General features: G+C 31.4%; 3 protein-coding genes across 4 annotated transcripts; all 3 read left to right on the top strand.

Moving 5' to 3' along the window:
• Positions 1–4,798: 4,798 nt before the first annotated feature.
• Positions 4,799–6,039, top strand: LOC105166642 (F-box/kelch-repeat protein At3g06240-like). Its single transcript, XM_088882402.1, has one exon. The coding sequence runs from the start codon at positions 4,807–4,809 to the stop codon at positions 6,037–6,039; it is 1,233 nt and encodes a 410-aa protein (XP_088738528.1). The 5' UTR covers positions 4,799–4,806.
• Positions 6,040–9,939: 3,900 nt separating this feature from the next.
• Positions 9,940–12,392, top strand: LOC105166544 (Pentatricopeptide repeat (PPR) superfamily protein). The gene has a single exon (XM_011085932.3). It carries the CDS (start codon positions 10,159–10,161, stop codon positions 12,028–12,030), a length of 1,872 nt encoding a protein of 623 aa, XP_011084234.2. The 5' UTR covers positions 9,940–10,158; the 3' UTR covers positions 12,031–12,392.
• A 1,447-nt stretch (positions 12,393–13,839) lies between these two features.
• LOC105166543 (uncharacterized) lies at positions 13,840–18,322 on the top strand. Of its 2 annotated transcripts, XR_016066523.1 has the most exons (6): positions 13,840–14,223; positions 14,570–14,702; positions 15,726–15,970; positions 16,737–16,908; positions 16,998–17,520; positions 17,814–17,952. XR_016066523.1 is itself a non-coding variant. In XM_011085931.3 (5 exons), the coding sequence occupies exons 1-5, from the start codon at positions 14,102–14,104 to the stop codon at positions 17,973–17,975; spliced, it is 834 nt and encodes a 277-aa protein (XP_011084233.1). In that variant the 5' UTR covers positions 13,881–14,101; the 3' UTR covers positions 17,976–18,322. The 2 variants fall into 2 exon arrangements, 1 of the variants encoding a protein (XP_011084233.1); XM_011085931.3 differs by lacking the exon at positions 16,998–17,520 and having other exon boundaries at positions 13,881–14,223; positions 17,814–18,322.
• Positions 18,323–22,681: the final 4,359 nt, after the last annotated feature.

The following is a 22,681-nucleotide window of genomic DNA, read 5'->3' as shown; positions in this document are numbered from 1 at the left end:
CTTCATTTTGACTTCTTCCAAATTATGAAAATTTTTCTATGATTTATTATTAACAATTATTATTTTTATTACAAATAAATTAAAGATTAGTATTTATACTTAACAATTTATACTTTTTAATTATTTAAATTAAATTTCATATATACTACTTCGTCCTAAAAAAATTCAATTATTTTCAGCTTCTATTGTCAACAATCTCAAACACTGTATTTTTTTTTAATATAAAACCAACAATTACATACGACTCAAATTCATCACCTTAAACTTATCTATAAAACCTCAATTTAATGATCAAACTAAAACATCATTTGTAGATTTCACTAAAATTAAATATACAATGTTTTGACAAACTTTGATTCTCTCTCTCAAACTCCCTCTTGTAATTTTGAGGGGTAGTAAACTATAATGATAAATTACCACAATAATTATTCTTTAGAGTGAAAACCAGATATAATAATTTATCTCATTTTTATCATAATTTATGTAAATTATTTTAATTAATTTATAGTATTAATGTATTGATTGAATAAAAAATTATTATAATTAGCTGTTAACGTTATTAGCAGATTGACATATTAGTTGAAATCGATGTAATGCTAAAAAAGAATATATAAATAAATAGGAATCTCATTGGATTTACGGCATCTGTTTAGTAAATAATAATTAGCTTTTTATTACCTTTTGGACTTTTATTTTACATGTGATTTAATTTTTCCAACTTCAATTTTTCAGCATAATTTTTTATTGATTTAGTGTTAAACGGCTACTTTATTTAAAAACTCAAACTGTTATAAAAAGATCGTTTAATATTAATATCTTAATAAGCAACAATTCAATATGTCTTTTTTTAAGTTTATTGTACGAAAATTAGTAGTGAGTTGGAAATTTTTGAACAAATAGGAGAAAATCACAAAAAGAAAAGAGAATATTAGCAACAAAAATTACATGATAATATTTTCTAATTATCACTAAAATTATATGTACTAAATTATTTCTTATTATAATAATAATAACAATAATAAAATATTATTATTTTTTAAATATAATGGGTTAATTTATATATTTTATATTTACTATAATATATTTAAAAATATGAAAAAAATATTTATTATATACACATAAGAAAAATATATTACCATTTCATAGACTAGCTGTTATGGCATGCCATTCCTACGTACATGTAATAAAATAATTTAATAATATATTATAATTTAAAAAAAGTATGTAAACAAACACATCATATTTAAAAAAAATTAATTTAGCGATATTATCAATATGAAAAAAATTGGTATCATCGTTTTTCAAACTGCAGTTTGTGAGTGAAAATTTCATATTAGTATACACAAATAATATAGATTTATAGATTAAAAGAAGAATTTAAGTAGGGATAGTAAAAAATACATAATATTTTCGATTTTAAAATTTTGATATCGTAATATAAGTAATTACTGTATATGTGTGAAAATAATTTTTTTTTTTAATAATATAGATAAATTATGTTGGAGGTGGGCACCTCGACGGTATAAACTCATGTAAGAGAGGTCGGCAAAAGTTATCCTTGGAATCATATGCCTCACCAACAACAATACTATAATCATTACTCATTGATTATTGGTAAAATTTTTATGTTTAATATAAATTTTTAGCGTTAATTATATTTTGTCATTCGAATTATAGTTATTGTTATATTTTGATATCTATTTTTTTTATGTCGATTTATCATCTCATCTTTAAAAACTTTTGCACTTCGTCGTTTATAATCATTTCTCAACCAAGTTTTTTTATTGGAAAAACATCACATGCAGTGCACATGTAATGTTTAAGAATTATGTAATGTGATATTGTTCAGATATACACGGCATGTGATGTTTTTTGGAGAAAAAAAAATCAACAAAAAGGCAGCAATATATGGTAAAGTGCATATTTTACAAAATTGAAATGATAAGTTGATATAAAAAAAGAAAAAAAATTCTATGGCGAAATGTAAAAACAAGCATAATTTACTTAAAATTTTATATTTCAAATTTTATTAATGTATATATAGTTCAAAAAGCTCATTGCATCTATAGTTTTATAATCAGTTATGAAATTAATTATACGTCCAAACACTATAATCACACCAATGGTATTTTTGTTTAGTATTTAAAATTGAGGTCCTATAAATAAATTCAATTAAGGTTATGGATTTGAATCCTACTAGACGCAGACGCGTGTGTATTTGTCTTACTTTTATATGAATTTATGCATTTTTATTTCATTATTTTTAGTTATATAATGCATTATGGGCGAAGTTGAGGTCCCATGATTTTAAGATTGGGGGATCAAATCCCACCAATGTGTGGGATGTCATTGTACTTTAATAGTATGAGTTGTTCTACTTCAATAGTTGAGTTGTTCTACTTTAATAGTACGTATCGATATTTGATATTGATGATAGTAATCGACTTATTCAAAAAGAATAATAGTTTATTGCTTTTACTTCAAAAAGAAAAAGAAAATTATCTGATGCATTGATTGAATCAACGTATTGCTCAATTTATTGAGACATTGATGTAATTATATATTACTCAAATAACAATAATAATAAATTATGACTTTTTTCTCAAATAAGTTTGAGCGATAAAATCGAGATTTCACAACTAAAATGCTGTGGGCTCGACTCGCACGTATGTCAGTATAGTCTATTTTTAATAGTAATATTTAGTTTTTTTATTTACTTTAAATATATTAGTTGATTCAGAAATATCAATATATTGAATTAATATTTCAATATGAGTTTGAACGTATTGAATAGTGTAATAATAAAATGAATCTAATCGAGAAAAAAGAATGATTAATTACTTAAACACGTAATCAAATTTCTGTCTTTCGTATATTATAATAATAAAATGATTAAGTGTTCATAATATTCAAGTTTTGAATGATGTAATCTTCTTTAAAAAAAGATTAACAAAAGTACTGTCATTGTGATATCTCTACAATGAACTTAGGCCATGTTTGGCAATTGAGTCAAAATCAATATTCCTACCAAATTTTTTACTTAAATATTATAAATTCTGTGCTATTAATAAATCCCATAGGCATGTTGATGTGTTTTTTTTAATACATTAATAAAATTATTCTTATTTAAAAAGATAGTATCAAATTAGTTTTCTCTCCGTCTCTCTTTTTATTATTATTATTATAATTTTTTTTAATTTTACATAAATTTTGGCCGTACTCATCTTTCGTTTTCCCATTAGACGAAATATAATTTTTTATTATGATTAATTATTATAGTTAAAAGTAAAAAATCCCGACAGATACTATAACCACGACTATTAGTTGTTATTTCTACATGTAAGGCTAAAACATTTGCTATATCTAAAAACAGTGGCAAGCATTTTGATTACAGGTAAAATCATAACGAATATTGATTAATCGTGGTCAAAACTTTAATTTTAGCATCGATCTTGTCTAACTGTAGTAGATAGTAATCATTTACTATGATTTTAATATGGGATAAACATACAAAAACAGAAAAAAGAAAATATAATTTCGTGAGGCCTAATTAAAAATAAAATACTATATACTCCATTATCGAGAGCTGAGTTGGCAATTTTGGATTGAGTGGGTGCTATGAACCGTGAAGTGCATGGAGGCGTGGGATGTCGGCGACCGCCTTTCACTTTCAGGGGGTGGGGATTTCTGGCTTTATTATCATTTGTTTGGCTGTCACTTTAGAAAAGCCGCCTCTCAACCGCTCTCTACAGAATTAGGAAGCATGCACTTACCTTCCCTCTCCTGTCCACGTGGCCGAACGGGAAACGCACACGTCTCCCGCATGGGTTGAAGTCACCACGAGACAGACGGGTTTGGATAAGATGGATCGCCACGTCATAGTCCTGATTAAAGTATTCAATCAACGCCAACACGTTTTCCAGCGTCGCCTTTAAGTTAGTTATGCGACTTTTTATGATCCGGAAAAAATAAAAAAGAAGAATATTTGAATGAGAAAAGGGAAATTAGCAAGAGACGGAGTGGACCTTTTGCTGTTAAAAGATTGGAAGAGAACTACCAATCATGGATTTCATGTCCGACGGTTATTAAAATAAGAAATAATATATAATAAGTAAGGGTATAATTGTCATCTGATAAAAAAATTAACATCGTTAGGTGAATTTAACAGAAAGGGGCAAGTGAGCTATGTTTGATAAAATATAAATTTTTATTTTTTTGTCTATTTTTAAAATACAAGAAATCGTTTAGCTGAGTTTTTAAAATATAAAGGAATTTTTTGTTATTTGCCCTATAATACAATATAAATATTTTGGGTCTAGGTGCAAGTTAGCCACCAAAACCCCAGAATCATTACATCACATGTCATCATGTGTTTTTTATATTACAATTAAATATACAAAATATATTTCTTAACGAGTAAAAATGTTAGGATAATTATTCGTTATTGCTCATTTTATTACTTCAATTATTATGATTAAATACATAATAGTTGGCCAAATCTATATTAACCATTCCATAACATCAAGACTAATTATATATGATGATAAGAGCTTTTGGAGATATCAATTGGTAAAACATGGGACGTGTGCTCAACAAACTCAACTATTTTACCTTAACCACCAATTCAATCTGCTGCGTACTCTTCGGACAAGTAGCTAGCTACAATCAATCCCCACAAACTCAGATGCATTCCCATTCTCAAAATATATATACACACATGCACATTAACGCAAGCGGGCGGTGTGCGTACCTAGTTGACAATCAAGAACTGTAATTGGATACGTGGGTAGCTGGAAAATTAATTAAATGGAGAATAGATCAGTGCTGAGATTATTAGAGGATATGGTGATAGAAGTTTTGGTCCATCTTCCCGTCAAGTCACTGATGCGATTCAGGTGTGTTTCGAAATCTTGGTGCGCTCTAATCAGAAGCCCTGATTTTGCCACCATGCATATGCGTAGTAAGGAAATGTCTGAAACCTGCAGCGTAATGCTAATTAACTCTTTGCTATTTCCAGGCAAGACCGCCGACGATCTATTATACCTAGGCACTCATGCCTTGTCGTTCCATGACCTGCATTGTCCGGAATTATCACCGGTACGGCCAGACGTTTTCTTCCCTTTAGGCAACACATACACCCCTGAATTTGTGAGCGTTTACGGCCCCTGCAACGGGCTTGTTGTTTTAGTGGTAGGTGGCAACTTTGTTTGGTGCAACCCCACATTGCGAGAATTCAAAGTGCTTCCTCCTCCCAACCCCATCACCGTTCCGGAGGGTTATAAAGTTACGATTTTTCTAGAGTATGGATTTGGTTTCGATGCTGATACTAATTCCTATAAATTTGTGACCTTAGTTTTGGTGCAAGAACATGTGACTCACCTCGATTTGGACCCTTCCTACGAGGAGGACAGTTACATTTTGACAACTCTGTACGATTCAAGCATCGATTCTTGGAGGATAATCGACACCAAGTTGCCGGAATTGGATCACAGACCTGAAGTCAATCTCTTCTTCAATGGTGCACAGCATTGGAAAGTAACTGCACATGATCGGTATGAACAGAACTCTAATCATAACAACGTTGGTTATAACATCCTTTGTTTTGATATGAGTAGTGAGGTTTTCAAATGGATTTCGTATCCCCAAATGTATTACGACGATGATCGCAAGTACGAGGCTCTTGTGAGCTTAAAACAGTGTCTTGCCATAGCTCGATATGGTGTTGAGTCAGTTGATTGTATTGAGATTTGGGTGTTGAAGGAGTATGGTGTCAGTGAATCATGGACCAAAGAATTCGTAATTTCTGCTGCATACCCCACGAGTTTTGGTTTGGTTCCTAGATGTCGTTCTTGGCAAGATGAATGGATACTGCTTGAATCTGGGGGGCAATTAGCAGCTTATGCAATCCATGCAAATCAAATCAACACATTCCAATTTCATGGGCTTGAGAAGTCGTTCCGAGCTATAATTTTCAGGGAGAGCTTAGTTAGTTTAAATAAGGTACGTTCGAAATTGCGACTCGTCGAATTGGGCGATTAATTATTATTACTTTCTAGATTCTTGATCAAATTCTAAGTTATAGAACTAAACTGCTACCCTAACTAATAACCTTTGTCTTGAAATCTCGAAAATTAGAAACGTACCGGACGAAAATGTTGTCCTAGGTAGTAAACCAATAATTATGACTTGTAATTCCTTCATAAATTATTACTTCCTAAACCTAGGTTCTTCACATGTTGCAGGTTCTACGTATATGAAAAAAGATGACCCGACCCGACCCGACTCAAAGCAGAAGGGTTCTCATTCATACCTTCATATTAAGGGAGAGCACCTAATTGGTATCTTTTCTGTTTTTGTTTTGCTATTTTTCTTTAATTATTTCAGCAGCTTTTTTTTCTCAACCTCCATTTTTTTTCTCTCTCGACTTCTATGTTTTTTCTTCCCCATTTTTCTCTAAATAACTACTCACAACTTCTATCTTTAACTAAAATTTATAATTTTGAGAATATAATAATTATATCTTAGTATTTTAAATTAATTGCACATGCCACACACACTAGTATTTAATGAATAATATGGTTGTGAAGTTGTTGGCAGCAATTTTAAGCCTTTAATCCTAAGCAGCAATATTATTTCACTTGTTATGATCTTGTTTCTTTTCTTAGAGAAAGGCTTTTGGTCTACTATTATTTTATTTTGAAATAGAAACGATGAACTATTATTAATTGAAATAAATATATTAGTATTACACAATCATTTCTTTCGACAACAATTCCTTCCATGCAGCAGACAACATTTTACACACATAGCGGAATTCAAACACATGACCTCTAAGATTATGGGGCCTCAACTTGGCCAACTAAGCTATAGACTTTTGGTCTACTATTATTTATGCATGGTAAGTATTCCCAACGTGTTTGCAAATTGATTTTCAAATATATAAATTCAGCGTCAGAGCTACGTACCATAACCGCTGCCACCCATTTTTGTCGCGTAATGAGTAGCTGTACCTGTCCCTGTGAAGTGCATAGTGTATATGAAGAGTATTTTTCAGTGATGCAGATATGACCGTATGTATACTAATGCTCCAAAACAGCAGACAAACAACGTACAGGTGATCGTGTGAATTGAATTAGCTATACTTATATTTCTTCTACAAATACCAAACTTTTTTTATTAATTAGTTTTATTAATAATTTTCTATTTGATCAGGCTCGAATGTTCGACCTCGATCAACGAGCTTGATTTGGTCACGTCACCTTCCTAAATCTATGAATTAGGGCCTGAAGATAAAACAAAAAAGTTAGGCTACTCAGGTTCGTCCCCGATGAAGACCTTCCGACGCCAAAGTTAGGTAATGACCGAGGTGAAAGTATGCAATCTGCGAGCTAATGTAGTGATCTCATAATATAAGATCAACATAATAAATGTCCAGTTACCTCTATTTGGTCAGGTATGAGGTATTTATAGGCTCCGTATTGACATTGTAGATCGACTCACGTGTCATGATCCAAGCCTCTTTTGCTTTAATTGTGCGGTACTCAATCACCCTCCATTTCCGGTCAATAGCGCGGGGTGGGCCGAGCCGACCCGCGACCTCACACGTGGATGTTGGAGAAATGACCTTTTTACCCTTAATGAAGGGCTTTTTTTTTTGTCTTTCAATAATTAAAATGCCCATCACTATTCAAATACAAGACGTTCAACCCAGAATTCGGATGTTAGTTTATTTGGAGAAAATGAGTGAGGTTAGAGGAGGGGCTTTGAATTATAAACTTCTTAAAATCAAAGAGGCAATCACCAATACTAACAAACAAACATGTGCAAGACCCACTAGTAGCATGTCCATCCTCCACACTCCTCCCTCAATCCAACAACGCCTACTTCAACACATTATATCTCGTTCATGGTTCAAACTCGCGGTATCATCGATAATATCGGTTGCGGCGTATCGAAATATTATTGAATGATACGAGACAAATGTGATATACAATACTTAAAAAATTCTCGAAAAGTTAGTAAAATTATAACTTGACAAGAGTTTTCACCACAGGCAGAAGAAGAGATAATTTTTCGCTCATTTGCTCTCTTCTCTTACGTTTTTTTTTTTTATCAAAATTTGAACACATGAAACTTCATCTTCTCTCTTTTTCTTGAACTTGATCACTTTTCAGCAATGGAGATTACAACGAAAGAAGCAAAATAATATAGTGATTGAATTTCAATGTCATTATATCCCTCCATAATTTATACGAGCCATATTGGCATTATTTCCACCTCATGATTTCCTCCAAGGACACATAATATTGGATTCTTCTTAGGGAAATTTTAATTCATAACGGGTTTAGTTAGATTTAAACCAATTGTATGACAAGTGTAATATAATTATTATATAATTAATGTATAGTTAAGAAAAATAATCAATTACGTAACAAATATAATACAATTACTATATAATTAATTTAGTTCGATTAAACTTGATTTAAATAAAAATTTTATTGGGCCATAATGCAAAACACCACAAACCGAGTCCAAGAAAGAGTCCTAAAGTTGCAAAAATGGCAAATGGGCATTAATGGTGGAATGTTGATCCACTTATGCATGACCAACTGCACTAGCTAGCGATATATACACATATTTTACAATTATTCATATATGCATGTTTTAATTTTTAAAATATTAAATATTTTAAGCGTCCACGACTTGGTACTTTAATTTAAAAAAAGAAAAATAGTGTCGAGTCGTAGATGTTGTCCACAACTTGACACTTTAATTTTTTAAAAAAATGTCCATGACTCGATACAAATATGTTATCTTATTTAAAAAAAATATTATCTTTATAATTTTTTTTATAATAAATAAATAATTAAACCCAAATTTACCCTTTAATTCATTTCTTCCATATTAAAAACAAAATTGGTCAAAAAATAATTTTATTTTTTGATAATTACATAATTACATTGTTTTTCTCTTAATCTACTACTCCATATTTTTCTCTCACATTCTCTACCTTTTTTTCCCTCACAAACTTTCATATTTTTAAGAAATTTATAATTATAATTTATTTTTTTTCTCACCTTCTCCGTGTTTTTTTACTCATAAATTTTCATATTTTTAATAAATTCTCAATTTTAATTTATTTTTTCTTTCTCAACGTATCCCAATTTTTTTTAATTTCACACAATTTTAATAATTTCTCTTCATTTTATACAAAAATTATTTCTTATATGCTCGCCAAAACTGCATGCAACAACATCTAATTTTGTATAAAATTAAAGATATACAGTTTGTTAACAAAAATTGGTAATTTAATCCCTCAACTTAATAAATAACTATAGCTATGGAAGCAAGCTCAACACGGGTGCAAAGTTAAAATTTTGTTTTATTTATTTAGTTAGAGTAAAAGAAGAAAAGTGAAATAAACAATTGATTAAAATCAATAAATTGAATTAACTCTACATTTGTACAAATATAAACTTATTAATAAAAAATATAAATATTTTTGGAAAAAGATAGATATAGATAGGTTTATTTTAGGCTATCAATATTTTGCCAACTCGAGGTTACTCTAGAATCTATTCCTTAATAAATAGTATTAGTAGGCTACAAATGATTCGAGTCGAAACGAGCCGAATACATCATTTTTCAAATTTATTTGAATTAATATCGAACTTAAAAAATTATATTTGAATTTTGATTTGATTAATATTCTAATTGAGTTCAGACGAGCTTGAACTGAATTAAACATGATTCGAGTCTTGTAAGTTGATGTTTTATGTTTTATTATTTTTGTTTTAATCGAATCGAGTTTAAAAGCTTATGAAATATTTTTTTTTGTTTAAGTTCAATTTAATTATTTATCAAACAAGTTTTTACCACTCAGTTTTAATTAAGTATAGAATAGTTTGACATATTTTTTCAACTCTAAATAATAAAAATATAGACAGACATGAATTCAGAGCAATTTCTCCTTTAAGAATTGTGATAGATAATTTTTATTTAATAAAAAGAGAGAAAAGCCATTCTTGAATTGCTAATTTTTGCTGAGATCTCAGTGAGCTGTAAGCTGCATAAGCCTTTGATAATTCTCATACACTCCTTGAGAAAATTTTGATGTTCACAAGATACTAAATTAATCTTGGGGGCTTGGATCTTTAAATGAAAGCCCTGTACAGGAGCAATAAATCTTGTAGATCATTCAGTAGTTTGCATCGCAGAAGCATTTCATTGATTAGCACTGCTGAAGTTGAGCCACCAACCCAAGAAGCAGACAATGTTTGGGTATGTACCAGAGCTGATTTTTTGCAGATTCAGCAATCCCTGATTCGAAAATGCGCCAAAAAGCGAGCATTTATGCAAGGCAAATCCTGCCATGCACAGATAATTCACTTTGGTTTAGAAGCAGACACTTTGACTTCAAACATGCTGATTAATATGTACTCCAAGTGTGGCGTTGTGCGTTACTCTCGCAAAGTGTTCGATGAAATGCGTCTTAGAAGTGTGGTTTCGTGGAACACTGTGATTGCAGCGCACACTCAAAACGGGAGTGGAGAAGGAGCTTTAGACCTTTTTGTGAGGATGCTGAGAGAAGGGTCGGAGTTCAGCGAGTTTGCGCTGTCAAGTGTGCTGTGTGCTTGTGCGTCCAAGATTTTGGCTTTTGAGAGTAAACAATTGCATGCTTTTTCTATTAAGGCATCAATGTCTTTCAATGCGTTTGTGGGCACTGCTTTGCTTGATGTTTATGCTAAGTGCCATCTCATCAATGATGCTCTTCGGGTGTTTGAATCCATGCCGGAAAAGAGTGATGTTACTTGGAGTTCAATGATGGCTGGGTTTGTACACAATGAGCTTTATGAGGAAGCTTTAGGTTTGTTTCTAAGGGCACAAAGGTCTCATGCAGCAACTAGTATGTTCACCATATCTTCGGTCCTTAGTGCCTGTTCTGCCTTGGCCGCACTAATAGAGGGGAAACAAGTGCATGCCGTGGTGTATAAAATCGGTTTTGGTGCAAATGAATATATTACGTCATCGCTTGTAGATGTGTATGCTAAATGCGGAAGCATTAAAGAGTCTTATGATGTGTTTTCTAATGTGGAGGAGAAGAATGTCGTTCTGTGGAACACGATGATATCTGGTTTTGCTAGACATTCCAGATCTTTAGAGGCTATGATATTATTTGAGAAAATGCAGCAGATGTTTTTGTTCCCAAATGAGGTAACTTATGTTTCTCTGTTATCTGCATGTGCTCATATGGGGTTAGCTGAAAAGGGGCGCAAATATTTTGACATGATGAAGAAAGAACATAACTTGTCTCCCAATGTCTTTCACTACTCATGCATGGTTGATATTCTTGGCAGGACTGGACAGCTTAATGAAGCTAAGGATTTAATTGACAAAATGCCATTTGAGGCTACAGCTTCCATATGGGGGTCACTCTTAGCTTCTTGCAGGGTTCATCGGAATGTTGAGTTGGCAGAGGTCGCAGCTAGAAAATTGTTTGAGATTGAACCTAATAATGCAGGGAATCATGTGCTGCTTTCCAACATATATGCTGCGGATGGGAGGTGGGAGGATGTTGCATCTGCAAGGAAGGTTCTTAAAAGTAGTGAAGCTAAGAAGGAGAGAGGTAAGAGTTGGATCGAAATTAAAGACAAAGTTCACTCCTTCATGGTTGGGGAGAGGACTCATCCACAGATTGCTGAGATATATTCAAGATTGAATAACTTGCTGGACGAGATGGAAGAACTGGGATTCAAAGGCTACATTGAACATGATCTGCATGATGTTGAAGATGATTACAAGAGGGAACTACTAAAGCATCATTCTGAGAAGCTTGCTTTTACTTTTGGGTTAATGTACTTACCTTCTTATGCACCTATAAGAATAATGAAGAACCTAAGGATCTGTGGGGATTGCCATGAATTTATGAAGGTTGCTTCTACCCTCACAAGGAGGGAAATTATTGTCAGGGACAATAACCGGTTCCACCATTTTAGGGAGGGATACTGCTCATGCGGAGATTTCTGGTAGTAGACATTTGCATAAGAAGCTTGTGGTGAATTACTTTATCCTCCTTAACACAATGCCTGTGATTCGGGCATTGAATGAGTACGCTGATTCTTGTCATTTAGAATGGAGCCATCCCCTGCCTTGTGAAATGAGTTTCTTTGGCTTGCGAAATTCAAGATAAGGAAGTATTGGAACGCTTACTACTGAACTCAGTAGATCGCCTCTCTCTATGCCTCTACATTTGGTGAATCCATTTTGACCACTTCAAAAACTATTGTTAAACCTGCTCATGCATTCAGATTCTCACTCTCTTTTATTTGAAAAGGTACTTTTAGCAATATTTAATTCAAATCATTTATCCTCTATTTTTATTTATAACTAAACTTTACAATATATTTTTAATAAATTAATTTATTTATTTTATTAATCCTAATTAGATTTATATAAAATACATAAATTATTTTAATTTTCATTTTATTAAAACTTAGTTATAAATAAAAATAGAGGATAACTAAAATTTTAATAATTTTAAATAACTTATACAAGTGTGATAATTTTTTAATTTAATCTTATAATCTATTAACTAATTTTATTTATATATTAATTAAATAATTTAATATTTTAATTATTAAAAGGTATATTTTTATATATAGATTTAATTAAAAAAAGCTAATAAAATAATTTAAATTAAATTTAAAAATTGGTATCTTTAAAAACACCTCTAAGGACATTTCTATCTTTAAAAAATTATTTTAAAGGTTGACCTAGGCAACAAGACCACTTTTGGGTTTTAAATGCTGCCAAGGGTGGTTTTTGTAATTTTTCAAAAGGCATAGGTGGTTTCTGTAAAAAGACAATAGATGAGGGGTGTAAATATAATTATCTTTTTTATTTAATTATGTAAATATAATAAAGAATTAAATAATAACACACATCAAATGTACTTTAATCATCTATACTATCATAAAAGAAAATATTTTTGTCATATTAATTTTTTAATATTCAAATTTATCCTTTATATTATTTTTTTCCTTCAAAAAAATTTCATCAAATTAATAATTTTAATAATTTTTTAATAATCTCACAATTTTATTTTTTATTTTTTTTCTGTTAACAACCCACTACTTTACCTTTCTCTCTCACCTTACTTCTACACATTTGTCACAATTTATAATTATAATATATGTTTTTCACACATTTCTTTTTTTTTTATTCTCTAACGCCAAGAAAAATTTTATATGCTCGCAAGAATCGCGTGCAAATGATAATTAGTTAGGGTAAAATAGAAGTATGAAGGGATGAGTAGCTACATGGGATAGATTTCTTTTGAAGTGGGATAATTTTATCATGCATCTTGATAAATTAAGTTATATATCAATTTTATTTTTAAAGAGGACAATTTTTTCATTCAATCAATACATTATCGCGAGTAAAAATAATAAATAAATTATAATAACTAGGCAAATACCTTCACGCACATTTGATAAAACTGAAACACGAAATCTCGAATTTGTTCATGGCATCTCATTTGGGTAAATTGCATTTTTTGTCCCATAAGTTGACATGTTTCCAATTTTGCAACCCTTCAACAGTGAAAAAAAACTTCTCCAGTTACATTCATATTTTACACTTTTTTCCTACTAAATAAAAGAGACAAGAGAACAAATCAACTATTTATATAAGGAAGAAGAAAAAATAAACTTTTTTCACTATATTTTTATTTATTGGTACATTTTTCTCTCAAATTCGCACCCACTCTCCTACATTTACCCAAAAAAAATTTAAAAGCTGCCCCTCTTGTGTCCTGAAATTGAAAAAAAATTACACATAAAATACAATGTGCGAATCATATGTAGTATGAAAATAAAATTAAAATAGAACCACTTATGAGCCAAAAAAAAAATGCAATTTTCCCTATTTCATTGCGAGACTTGGGATAGAATTGAAGGGCACCCTTTATCCATCAAGGAGGCCTTTTAGCATGAGAGTTGTGTGGGATTCATGACTCATGACTGCGCTACCCAACTAGGAAAAGCTTCGACCGGCAAAAACAAGAAAAGGGCGACCGTAACTGCAATTTATAAGGTGATAAATGGAGTTGGAGAAAGGTGTACAGAGATGGGTTGTTGACATAGCTGAGTGGGAACCTTCATCGGATGATTTCTCTCAGGCCATGGCTTTTCTACCCCACCACGAGTACGCCTCCATCACCAGGTAATTGCTTTTTTACTTTTCATTTTTCTGCAATATATGTTCGAGCTAAAATTTATCCTATTTCTTGGAGTTTTAAGCAATTTTTATCGGTATTCTGTGCTCTTGTCATTTTGATAAGCCGGAGGGCAATTGTTTATGCGTTGAAAAGTTAGTGAAGACTTGATAGTTCTACTTATTGTGTCTATTTTTGTGGGTATAAGCTATTTAGAGATAAGTTTCCTGTTTGTTGGGTTTGAATCGATTATTCAGTTTCAACCTTGTCTAGTTGTTGTATGTGCACCTGAAAAAGTTCAATTGTTTTGTAAACAAGTTTGGGTATGAATTTGAAGTGATTTTCAATTGTTAGGTTTGTGAAATTGGAGGATCGGAAACGGGCACTTGTAAGCCGGTTGTTGCAGTATGCATTGGTGCATCAAGTGTTAGGAATCACATTTGATGATATCGTTATCAGACGAACTCCTGAGGGAAAACCCTTTCTGGTATAGCTACATTTTTATCGGAGTATTGCTTATATTCCTTTCATGGTTACAGTTCAACTAGGTTTCTACGATGGGAATGTAAGCCAGCTGATTGCATCCTTCTCTCACTAAGCTGAGGTAGAATTACATAGTCTAGTTGGATGGTTATGTTGTGAACTGTGGAAGGACAAAAGACGGTACAATCATATACGTCAAACGGAAAAGATATGCAAGCTTCATGAATCATATCTGAAAACAAGAGGCAAGAAAAATGTTGCAAATAGAACTTTTTATTGATATGATATATTTTAATTGCAATTTATAATGAAATTCTCAGATACTTTTTCTTTAGGGATAGTGATCTGTGATGAAGATTTTGTGGCACAATCATGTGTTTGTGCCTACCAGAATTAGGTTGATTTGTAAAGCTGTTTCGAGGATTTTACCTCTAAGTTTCAAATGAAATGGTGTAATTTGGTTTTTGTTTCACAACAAGCTGCCACTTTCAGAAGTGATAATGATGAAAATTATAGCGTCTTCTGGTGAGATTTCTTCTTTATGTATTTCCCTTAGCATTTCTCAGAGTCACTTGGGGTCTAAATGCGAAATTATATTTTCCCCCAAAGAAGTTCTAAAATTACACTTATATCCCCTTCGAAAATTCTCCCGTTGCATCTACACCCGTCCATTATGGTTTTAATGAAAAATGCTAATGCTAACAAAAGTGAGTATTCATAATTTTGAAGATAATAGGGAAAAATTGTTAACTTACGTTAGCAACAGCAGAAGTCGGTAATTAACCCATAAAACAACATGAGGCCACTTCAGGATAAAATTTGCTTTGCAAAAATACATGGATGTCATGGAATTGTGTTCAGAGCCTGGATTTATAGCCGTTATGTGCATTATTTCCTCCAAATGCTAGCAAAAAGCAACATGTTGCTTTTTTATCTGCATTATTTTCTGTTGTGTTAGCAAATAGGAAACCGTCATGGTCATCACTACGATGTATTTTATATCTCTTCTTCTATCCTTTCCTGCTAGGTAGGTGAGAACGTGAAGTTGGGATTTCCAAATTTTAACTTTAATGCATCCCATCATGGTGACTATGTTGCAATAGCATCAGAACCTATATGCCTTGTGGGGGTGGATATCGTTTCTCATTCCATTCCTGTGAATGAAACAGCTGACAAGTTCATACAGAGTTTCTCATCATACTTCTCTAGTTTAGAATGGTATTGCATCCTCAATGCTGGCTCTTCTGATGAGATGCTGAAAACTTTTTACAGGTATGACAGTCTCCTGTGCCTTACTATTCTTCCAGTGACTGGTGTATATGATCCTCTTGAGCATAAGTTCCTTTACTATGGAAAATTACTAATATCTTATTCTACCTATGGAAAATATCTGTGCATGGCAAGACCACTAAGACTGCTGACTTAGTGAAGACACAATTTGCTAATGTGATAAAAATGTCCTTTCAGATTTCTTTACTTCTGCCCTTTTCCTTTACCTCCCGTTCTTAACAAGAGCATAAAGATTTCTTTGAGGAAATGAATTCCAGTAACAAAAAAGAAGGATTTGATTAAGGTTACAAATGGGCGAATCTGACTTAAAGAAGTAAAAACTACTATTCTCATGTTTCTGGGTGCATAATGACCAAAACATTATCATCACTAGTACATTTTATATTAACTTATTCATTCCAAAACTCCTATTTGAATGTCCTCACTGTATATGGAACTTAACACTGTGGTAGTAGTAAGAGAAAACATGTTTGATTTTAGAACACATTCTCCACAAGAACCATCTAAGACTAAGGTTTTGCATAAAGCATATTTATCAATACAACTTCATTTACTTGGCATCACTTTCTATCTTTGGAAGTACTTGAAATCAAATCCTCTTTGACCTCAAATACAAAAAAATTGAAGCCATAATCAAAGAAAGATAACTGGATTGAATATGAGAAGAAATAATGCCATGTTCACTTTATTGTTCCTCTAAATATGCTTCCTGCTTCTTTGGGTTCCTTTATGCCAATAATTCAAACAGATATTGGTCCCTGAAGGAATCTTTTGTCAAGGCCATGGGTAGTGGTGTAGGTTACAAGTTGGATGAAGTGGAATTTCACCACAAAAGCTGGGATGATATATTTGTCAAAGTTGCTGGGAGAAAATTGAAAGATTGGAAATTTTGGCTTCTAGAACTGGGACAAAACCATTCGGTCAGTCTTCAACTAGTCCTACTACTTCCTTTTGTCTTTTGTATGTTATATGGCCAGGGTCATTCTCAGTCTTTTATAATAAATTACAGCATAATTCCTTTGGGGCCAAGAGATACTAATTTGCTGCTCCAAATCAAGTGATTTTGAAGTTGGTGTACTGAGAAGTTGACTCCTGACGGCAGTTGTTCGTTAACTCTGAGTTCTGTCCGTAAAAGATAATGACTATAGTGTCATGCCAATCATTTCACTACGTTTCCCTTCTCGAGATTTTACCTCATCTTGATATTGACCTTGATTGTCCATGGCGTTTGTCAATTAGACAACCAAACTATCTCATTAAACGAGTGACTACTTATACATAACTGACATAAAGTGTGCCAATGACATTGGTCGCAAAGCCTGTCGTATTCCCTACAAAAAAAAATTCAAACTATTGCCAGTGTTGAATGCTTGAATTTCAGATCTATATCAAGCCATTTGTAGCTGAGTTTTATTATAGTGAGTGCAATCACACAAGCATCTGCAAACAAAGGACCTTGACTGATGAAGGTTGTGGTTTCTGAATGCCACTAATTCTCCCCAGCTTTCAAATAATTGATCTGGCCTTTCGAGGTAGGAACCACATACTCGGGGACATTCTTGAGAACAGACCACTGGGTATCCTTAAAATGTAAACTCAATGACCACATGAGATTGTAGTTTGTTATGTTTAAAAGTCTAAAACTTGTCTTGCGCAATTGAAATTGACTTACTGTGTCTGACAAACATGTTTGTGTATACTTCAGGGTATATGAATGGATGTATAAACTTCCTTGGTTTAGATAATTTGGTCGATTAGCATATTATCCTATCAAAGGCACAACGGGTCCACTCTAAATTGTGTTGCATTCATCTCTGTGCTGCAGGTATCCATTGCAAGAGGTCACCCGAGGACGGCCATCACGAGTTACAAGAGAACTCTTAAACAGACCGAGTTTGATGACAAGGAATATGATCTAGGACTCCATCTTCCAAATGCAAGTTTTACATTTCTGACAGTCAAGGATCTCATTCAGTTGTGCTCATGATGTATCATGAAACCTTCAAATTTCTGTTGAAGATGTGTCTGACAAGATATCAATTACTCAGTGATGCGGATGATGATCAGTTCAGCTGTAACATTTGTGCTAAACTTGGAGGAAACAACGGCTTTGCAAACTGTCGGCTCACCTCCTCAGGTAAAGTACATGCGCTCGATGAGTTGCTGTCATATATCTGTCCTCATAGAATCAAATCAGTCAGTTACTTTTTTATTTTTCTTTTTTTGCCGTAATTATTGCATCATTTGGAACTAGGATTGGACAAAATGTGATTGCAAGATCGTTAATCCTTACGATTTGTTTCTGATAGTATGAACAGTAAGCGTTTAAAATTATTCTGCTTTGTTTCTATTGTAAAAATGTATTGATGGCTGAACCTTGAGCTAAAGACTTTGGAGTCTTGCCAATTGGTTGGAATAATGTCAATCCGAATTGGAATTATGGCATAACAAGAGTGCCCTTGGTCAATTCATGGGATACCAAATCACATTTAGTACTCTTATCATTTCTTATAATCTAACAAATAGACCCAACCATCTTGACGATGTCGGCATAAAAATTGAATGAAAATTACTCCTTAGATGACTGATTTAACTGTTTAAACCTCTCTTGAAGAAGTTTGATCCGAGTGCAGGTATGTATATATATATGATCCGGCTCGAAAACTCAGCTTCTCCCCAAGCTAACGAGCTGCTCTGCGTGCGTAATCAATAATGTTTTTTGCAGACAAGAAACGAACATCACTTAGCCGGGATATGTCCCGACGGAGGTGCTCCGACGCTCAAGTCAGTTTTTTAGTCCGTTCAAGATCGCTTTTAATGTTAATAAAAGACAACTAGCAAAAAGATAGAACTTACCTTTTCCAAATACGTTCTCTTTCCTTATATCTCCTGCTATCCCGCCTCATTGGCAGGTTTATGCACGTATCCACGTTCATTGTCCACAACCCGTGAATGGTGCTAAGTGTCCTCATTTCTAGGCAGTAAGTATGTTCTGAATATGTAACCATCAAGGGATTGACTCCTGGTCAAAGACCTTCAAAGTATGTAGACCTTTTTACCCTCATCCGGAGGATATATTGGTCTTTTTTAAAGTTACCATCATCAATATATATATATATATATATATATATATTATAAAGAAGTTGCATAGTTGAATATAGTTGCAAAACTAGGGTGAGTCGTTAGTACTAGTATTGACTTCATTATTTTGCCATCTACAACTCCGTTTTTGCTGCCATGTTCGTGTTTGTGGCCAGTTCATCTCAATAGGAGTTTAGATAGTTTGTCGTTGACCTGGACAAGTAAAAAACGAAGAGTAATATCGTGGACCAATTGAAATTTGGGATATTAATTTAGTGTCTCCACTCATCGGGGTCGACGACAAACTACCCAAATTCCTAATGAGATGGACTAAGCACGAGCAAGGAAGCAAAGGCGGGGTTGGAGATGGTAGAGTAATGAAGCTAATATTTGATTATATTCTTTTTATTTGTACTAAATTATTGCATTTATTATTTGGTAAAAATAAATTACATATTTAATATATTTTTACTTTTGCTAATCCACGACATTACTATCCGTCTCTATTTGTTAGGGTTGACAACATGTTATCCAAATTCCTAATAAGATGGACTAATCACAAACACAGTGAAAGCAACAAAGGCAGGGTCTGGACAACACAATAATAATGCCAATACTTAATTTTTTTTTTGTACATAAAACTTTTGAATTTCTTGTTAAAAATTAATTAAATATTCAATATATTTTTGTTAATATTTTTAGTTACAGAAATATTAAATAATTAAAAATAATAATTAACACTTAGTTATTATAATTGATAAACTAAATTATTGAATAATGATACTACCAATTATAATTAATAAAATTTGAATTAAATAAATAAATATATATATATATATATGTACGTTGAAATCATTAATGCTACTAACAATTTGACAGCCTTTAAAAAGAAAATAGCATGGATCGTTAGTGCTAACGATTTGGCAGCCTTATCGGTAATAGCACTATCAACTTACTCTAATTTTGCAACTCTCAAGTTGGGGTATAGTTGATTTTTTTTTTTTTTGCACTCTTCCCTCCTAATGTTTGATGAAATAACACATAAATCCCATGAAAAATTACATCCAACACTTAAAATTTATTTTTGCTTAATAAATAAGTTCCTCCATTAGTCAAATTTAACGAATTTGCTCATATTAATTAAATTTTTTTAAAAAAGATCAATATTTACCCCCAATTAACTTATTATTGACTTATAGCAGGTCAAATAAATTTTTTTATGATCATATTATCTGCATACGTCTTCACGCATTAATACAGGTGATGAGGTATATCTTCACCGTTATAAGAATAATTTAGTCCGAAAAAAATTATTTGACCTACAACAAGTCAGTTTTAAATCAATCAAAGGTAAATATCATATTTTCATTCAATTTTTTATTAATATCAGCAAATTCAATGATTTTTTACTAATATGGGGACTTATTTATTAGACGGAAGTAAACCTCAGGAATGCTAGATTAATTTTTCAAAATATAAGGGGTTTACGTGTAATTACATCATATCTTAGCAGAGGGGAGTGTGATTATCCCTTTTTTCTGTGATATATCTATACTATATATAATTAAAAATGAGTGAATTAGGGTCTTGATTATTTTGATGTATCAATTTTAATATTTAATTACATTTATTAATTTATGTAACTTTCCACTCACCCACTCTTCTGACTTCCCGTTTCCTCGTTATCTTTTGATAGTTACTTCATTCTTAATGTATCTATTTTTGACAAAACTTTTTCATAAATTTAAAATTTAATATTATTTTGTATATATTTTTATTAAATAATTATAAAAATTTGCACACATATAAGGTGTATCACAAATAACTACTATATAAATAGTCTGGTACATCTTTCTAAAGTATCTAAAATTGCATGTATATTCACTAATACCGCTTCGTCTAAATTTAAATATCTTTGAAACTTTAATTAAATTTATACAAACTCATTGTAATTTATTTGATTTATATTTACTTAATTTGAAAATTTAATGTTTCCAACTTGTTATAAAATTTAGCGAAATTGTCTGCCATGATATGGATAAGTGTATACTATATTACTTCAATTTAAGTTTTTTAGCATTTAATTATCTTTAATTTTCATTTTGATATCTTTTTATTTTATTTTATGTTATTCGCCAAAAGTAATGAGTTTGTTTACATAATTGTGATAGTCATATGAAACAACATTTATATATATATACTTTCAAAAATTAACTTGAATTTTCTTACATTTTAACAATAAAACAATAAAATATATGAGTGAAAATTTAGAAGCGAAAAAACCAAATTAATATATAAAACTATTATGTCATCATGGATTTAAAATTTGAGATTGAAACATAGTTTCCTCTATAATCAAAAGTGCCTTCAAATATATCAAATATTTTATCATTTATTTGCATAAATATTAGAATATAGGGGCTAATTATAAAATGATAAACTTTTGTAATTTAATTCAACAAATCTAGAAGATGGTAATTAATATTACGGAATGTAATGTTAAAATCCTATCACAAGTTACAAAATATTAAATTTCAAACTAAGTTGATAATAAATAGACAAATTTCAAAAGAATCTGTGCAATTATAGTCAAAATTTTGGAAATAGTGTTGTAATTTGAAACTAATAATTAGTTTAAAATATGTCATTCTTTCAACATAATAATACCAGCGGTATCAAACAAATAAATAAGATTACACGGAATATAATAATAAAAAAATAGGAAAATTTTATATGTATTAAAAATTATAAGGTCTATTTATATTCAAATCAAACTTTGGGGAGATTTCATATAACTATCTAACACTTAATTCACTCAATTAAGAGATAAAACCTTTTGCGGGGATCTCAACAAATTTCGTTAATACAATTAACAATTAAATTTAATTTTGTTAATAAAATTAACAATTAAATTTGTTTGTTAGACGTCGAACGTGAAAGTACTAAATACAACTTCTTAAATTCGAACAAATCTACCTATAATAATTACATCAAACTTAAGCGAAAAATAATGTCATGAACCCTAATTTTTTATTCCGAAACCCAATAGTTAGATGTATTTATTTTAGGATAAGAAAACCTTAAAAAAATCAATTTTCATCTCTGCAACAGTGTCTGGAAATGAAATTACTAACAACCACAATGGGGCACACTCATGCGCGTAAGATATTTAATTATAATTACACATCAATGAAAAAAAAATGAAATAATTGATATCTTTATATATATATATATGTTCATAAATTTTGGCCATAAAAACTTTTGAATTAAAGAAAAATAAAAGATTTTAAATAATGATAGGGTACTACTAAGTTGCAGTTACCAAATCAAACATGAACTGAGAACTTTGATTACACAGTGCTACTATATATTAGCTACTTTATATGTAAGTCCAGAGATATTTTAGCAAAATAATAGAGAAGTCGCGAGGCACAACCCCAAAATCCCAAACAAAGCCCAAAGCAATCAAAAATTTCAACAACCGGCAATCACGAATTAAATAAAATGACCCTCGATGATGAAGCACACACATACATACATACATGTATACATACGACAGAAACATGATCATGAACCAATCATTAGTTTCCAAACATAGAAAAACGACAAATT

This window comes from Sesamum indicum, linkage group LG7 (genome assembly GCF_026168435.1).
Source record: "Sesamum indicum cultivar Baizhima isolate 11 linkage group LG7, ASM2616843v1, whole genome shotgun sequence".
Lineage (NCBI taxonomy): Eukaryota > Viridiplantae > Streptophyta > Magnoliopsida > Lamiales > Pedaliaceae > Sesamum > Sesamum indicum.
The sequence above is the reverse complement of the archived record's forward strand: the minus strand, read 5'-3'. Positions and strand labels throughout refer to the sequence as shown.

What these genes read in the sequence shown, in the direction of transcription:
- LOC105166544 (XM_011085932.3), top strand. Translation starts at nt 10,159, where the DNA reads ATGAAAGCCCTGTACAGGAGCAATAAATCTTGTAGATCATTCAGTAGT.
- LOC105166642 (XM_088882402.1), top strand. Translation starts at nt 4,807, where the DNA reads ATGGAGAATAGATCAGTGCTGAGATTATTAGAGGATATGGTGATAGAA.
- LOC105166543 (XM_011085931.3), top strand. Translation starts at nt 14,102, where the DNA reads ATGGAGTTGGAGAAAGGTGTACAGAGATGGGTTGTTGACATAGCTGAG. An exon ending in CTGAGGGAAAACCCTTTCTG is followed by an intron (nt 14,703 to 15,725) that starts GTATAGCTACAT and finishes CTTTCCTGCTAG; the next exon opens with GTAGGTGAGAACGTGAAGTT. An exon ending in AACTGGGACAAAACCATTCG is followed by an intron (nt 16,909 to 17,813) that starts GTCAGTCTTCAA and finishes TCTGTGCTGCAG; the next exon opens with GTATCCATTGCAAGAGGTCA.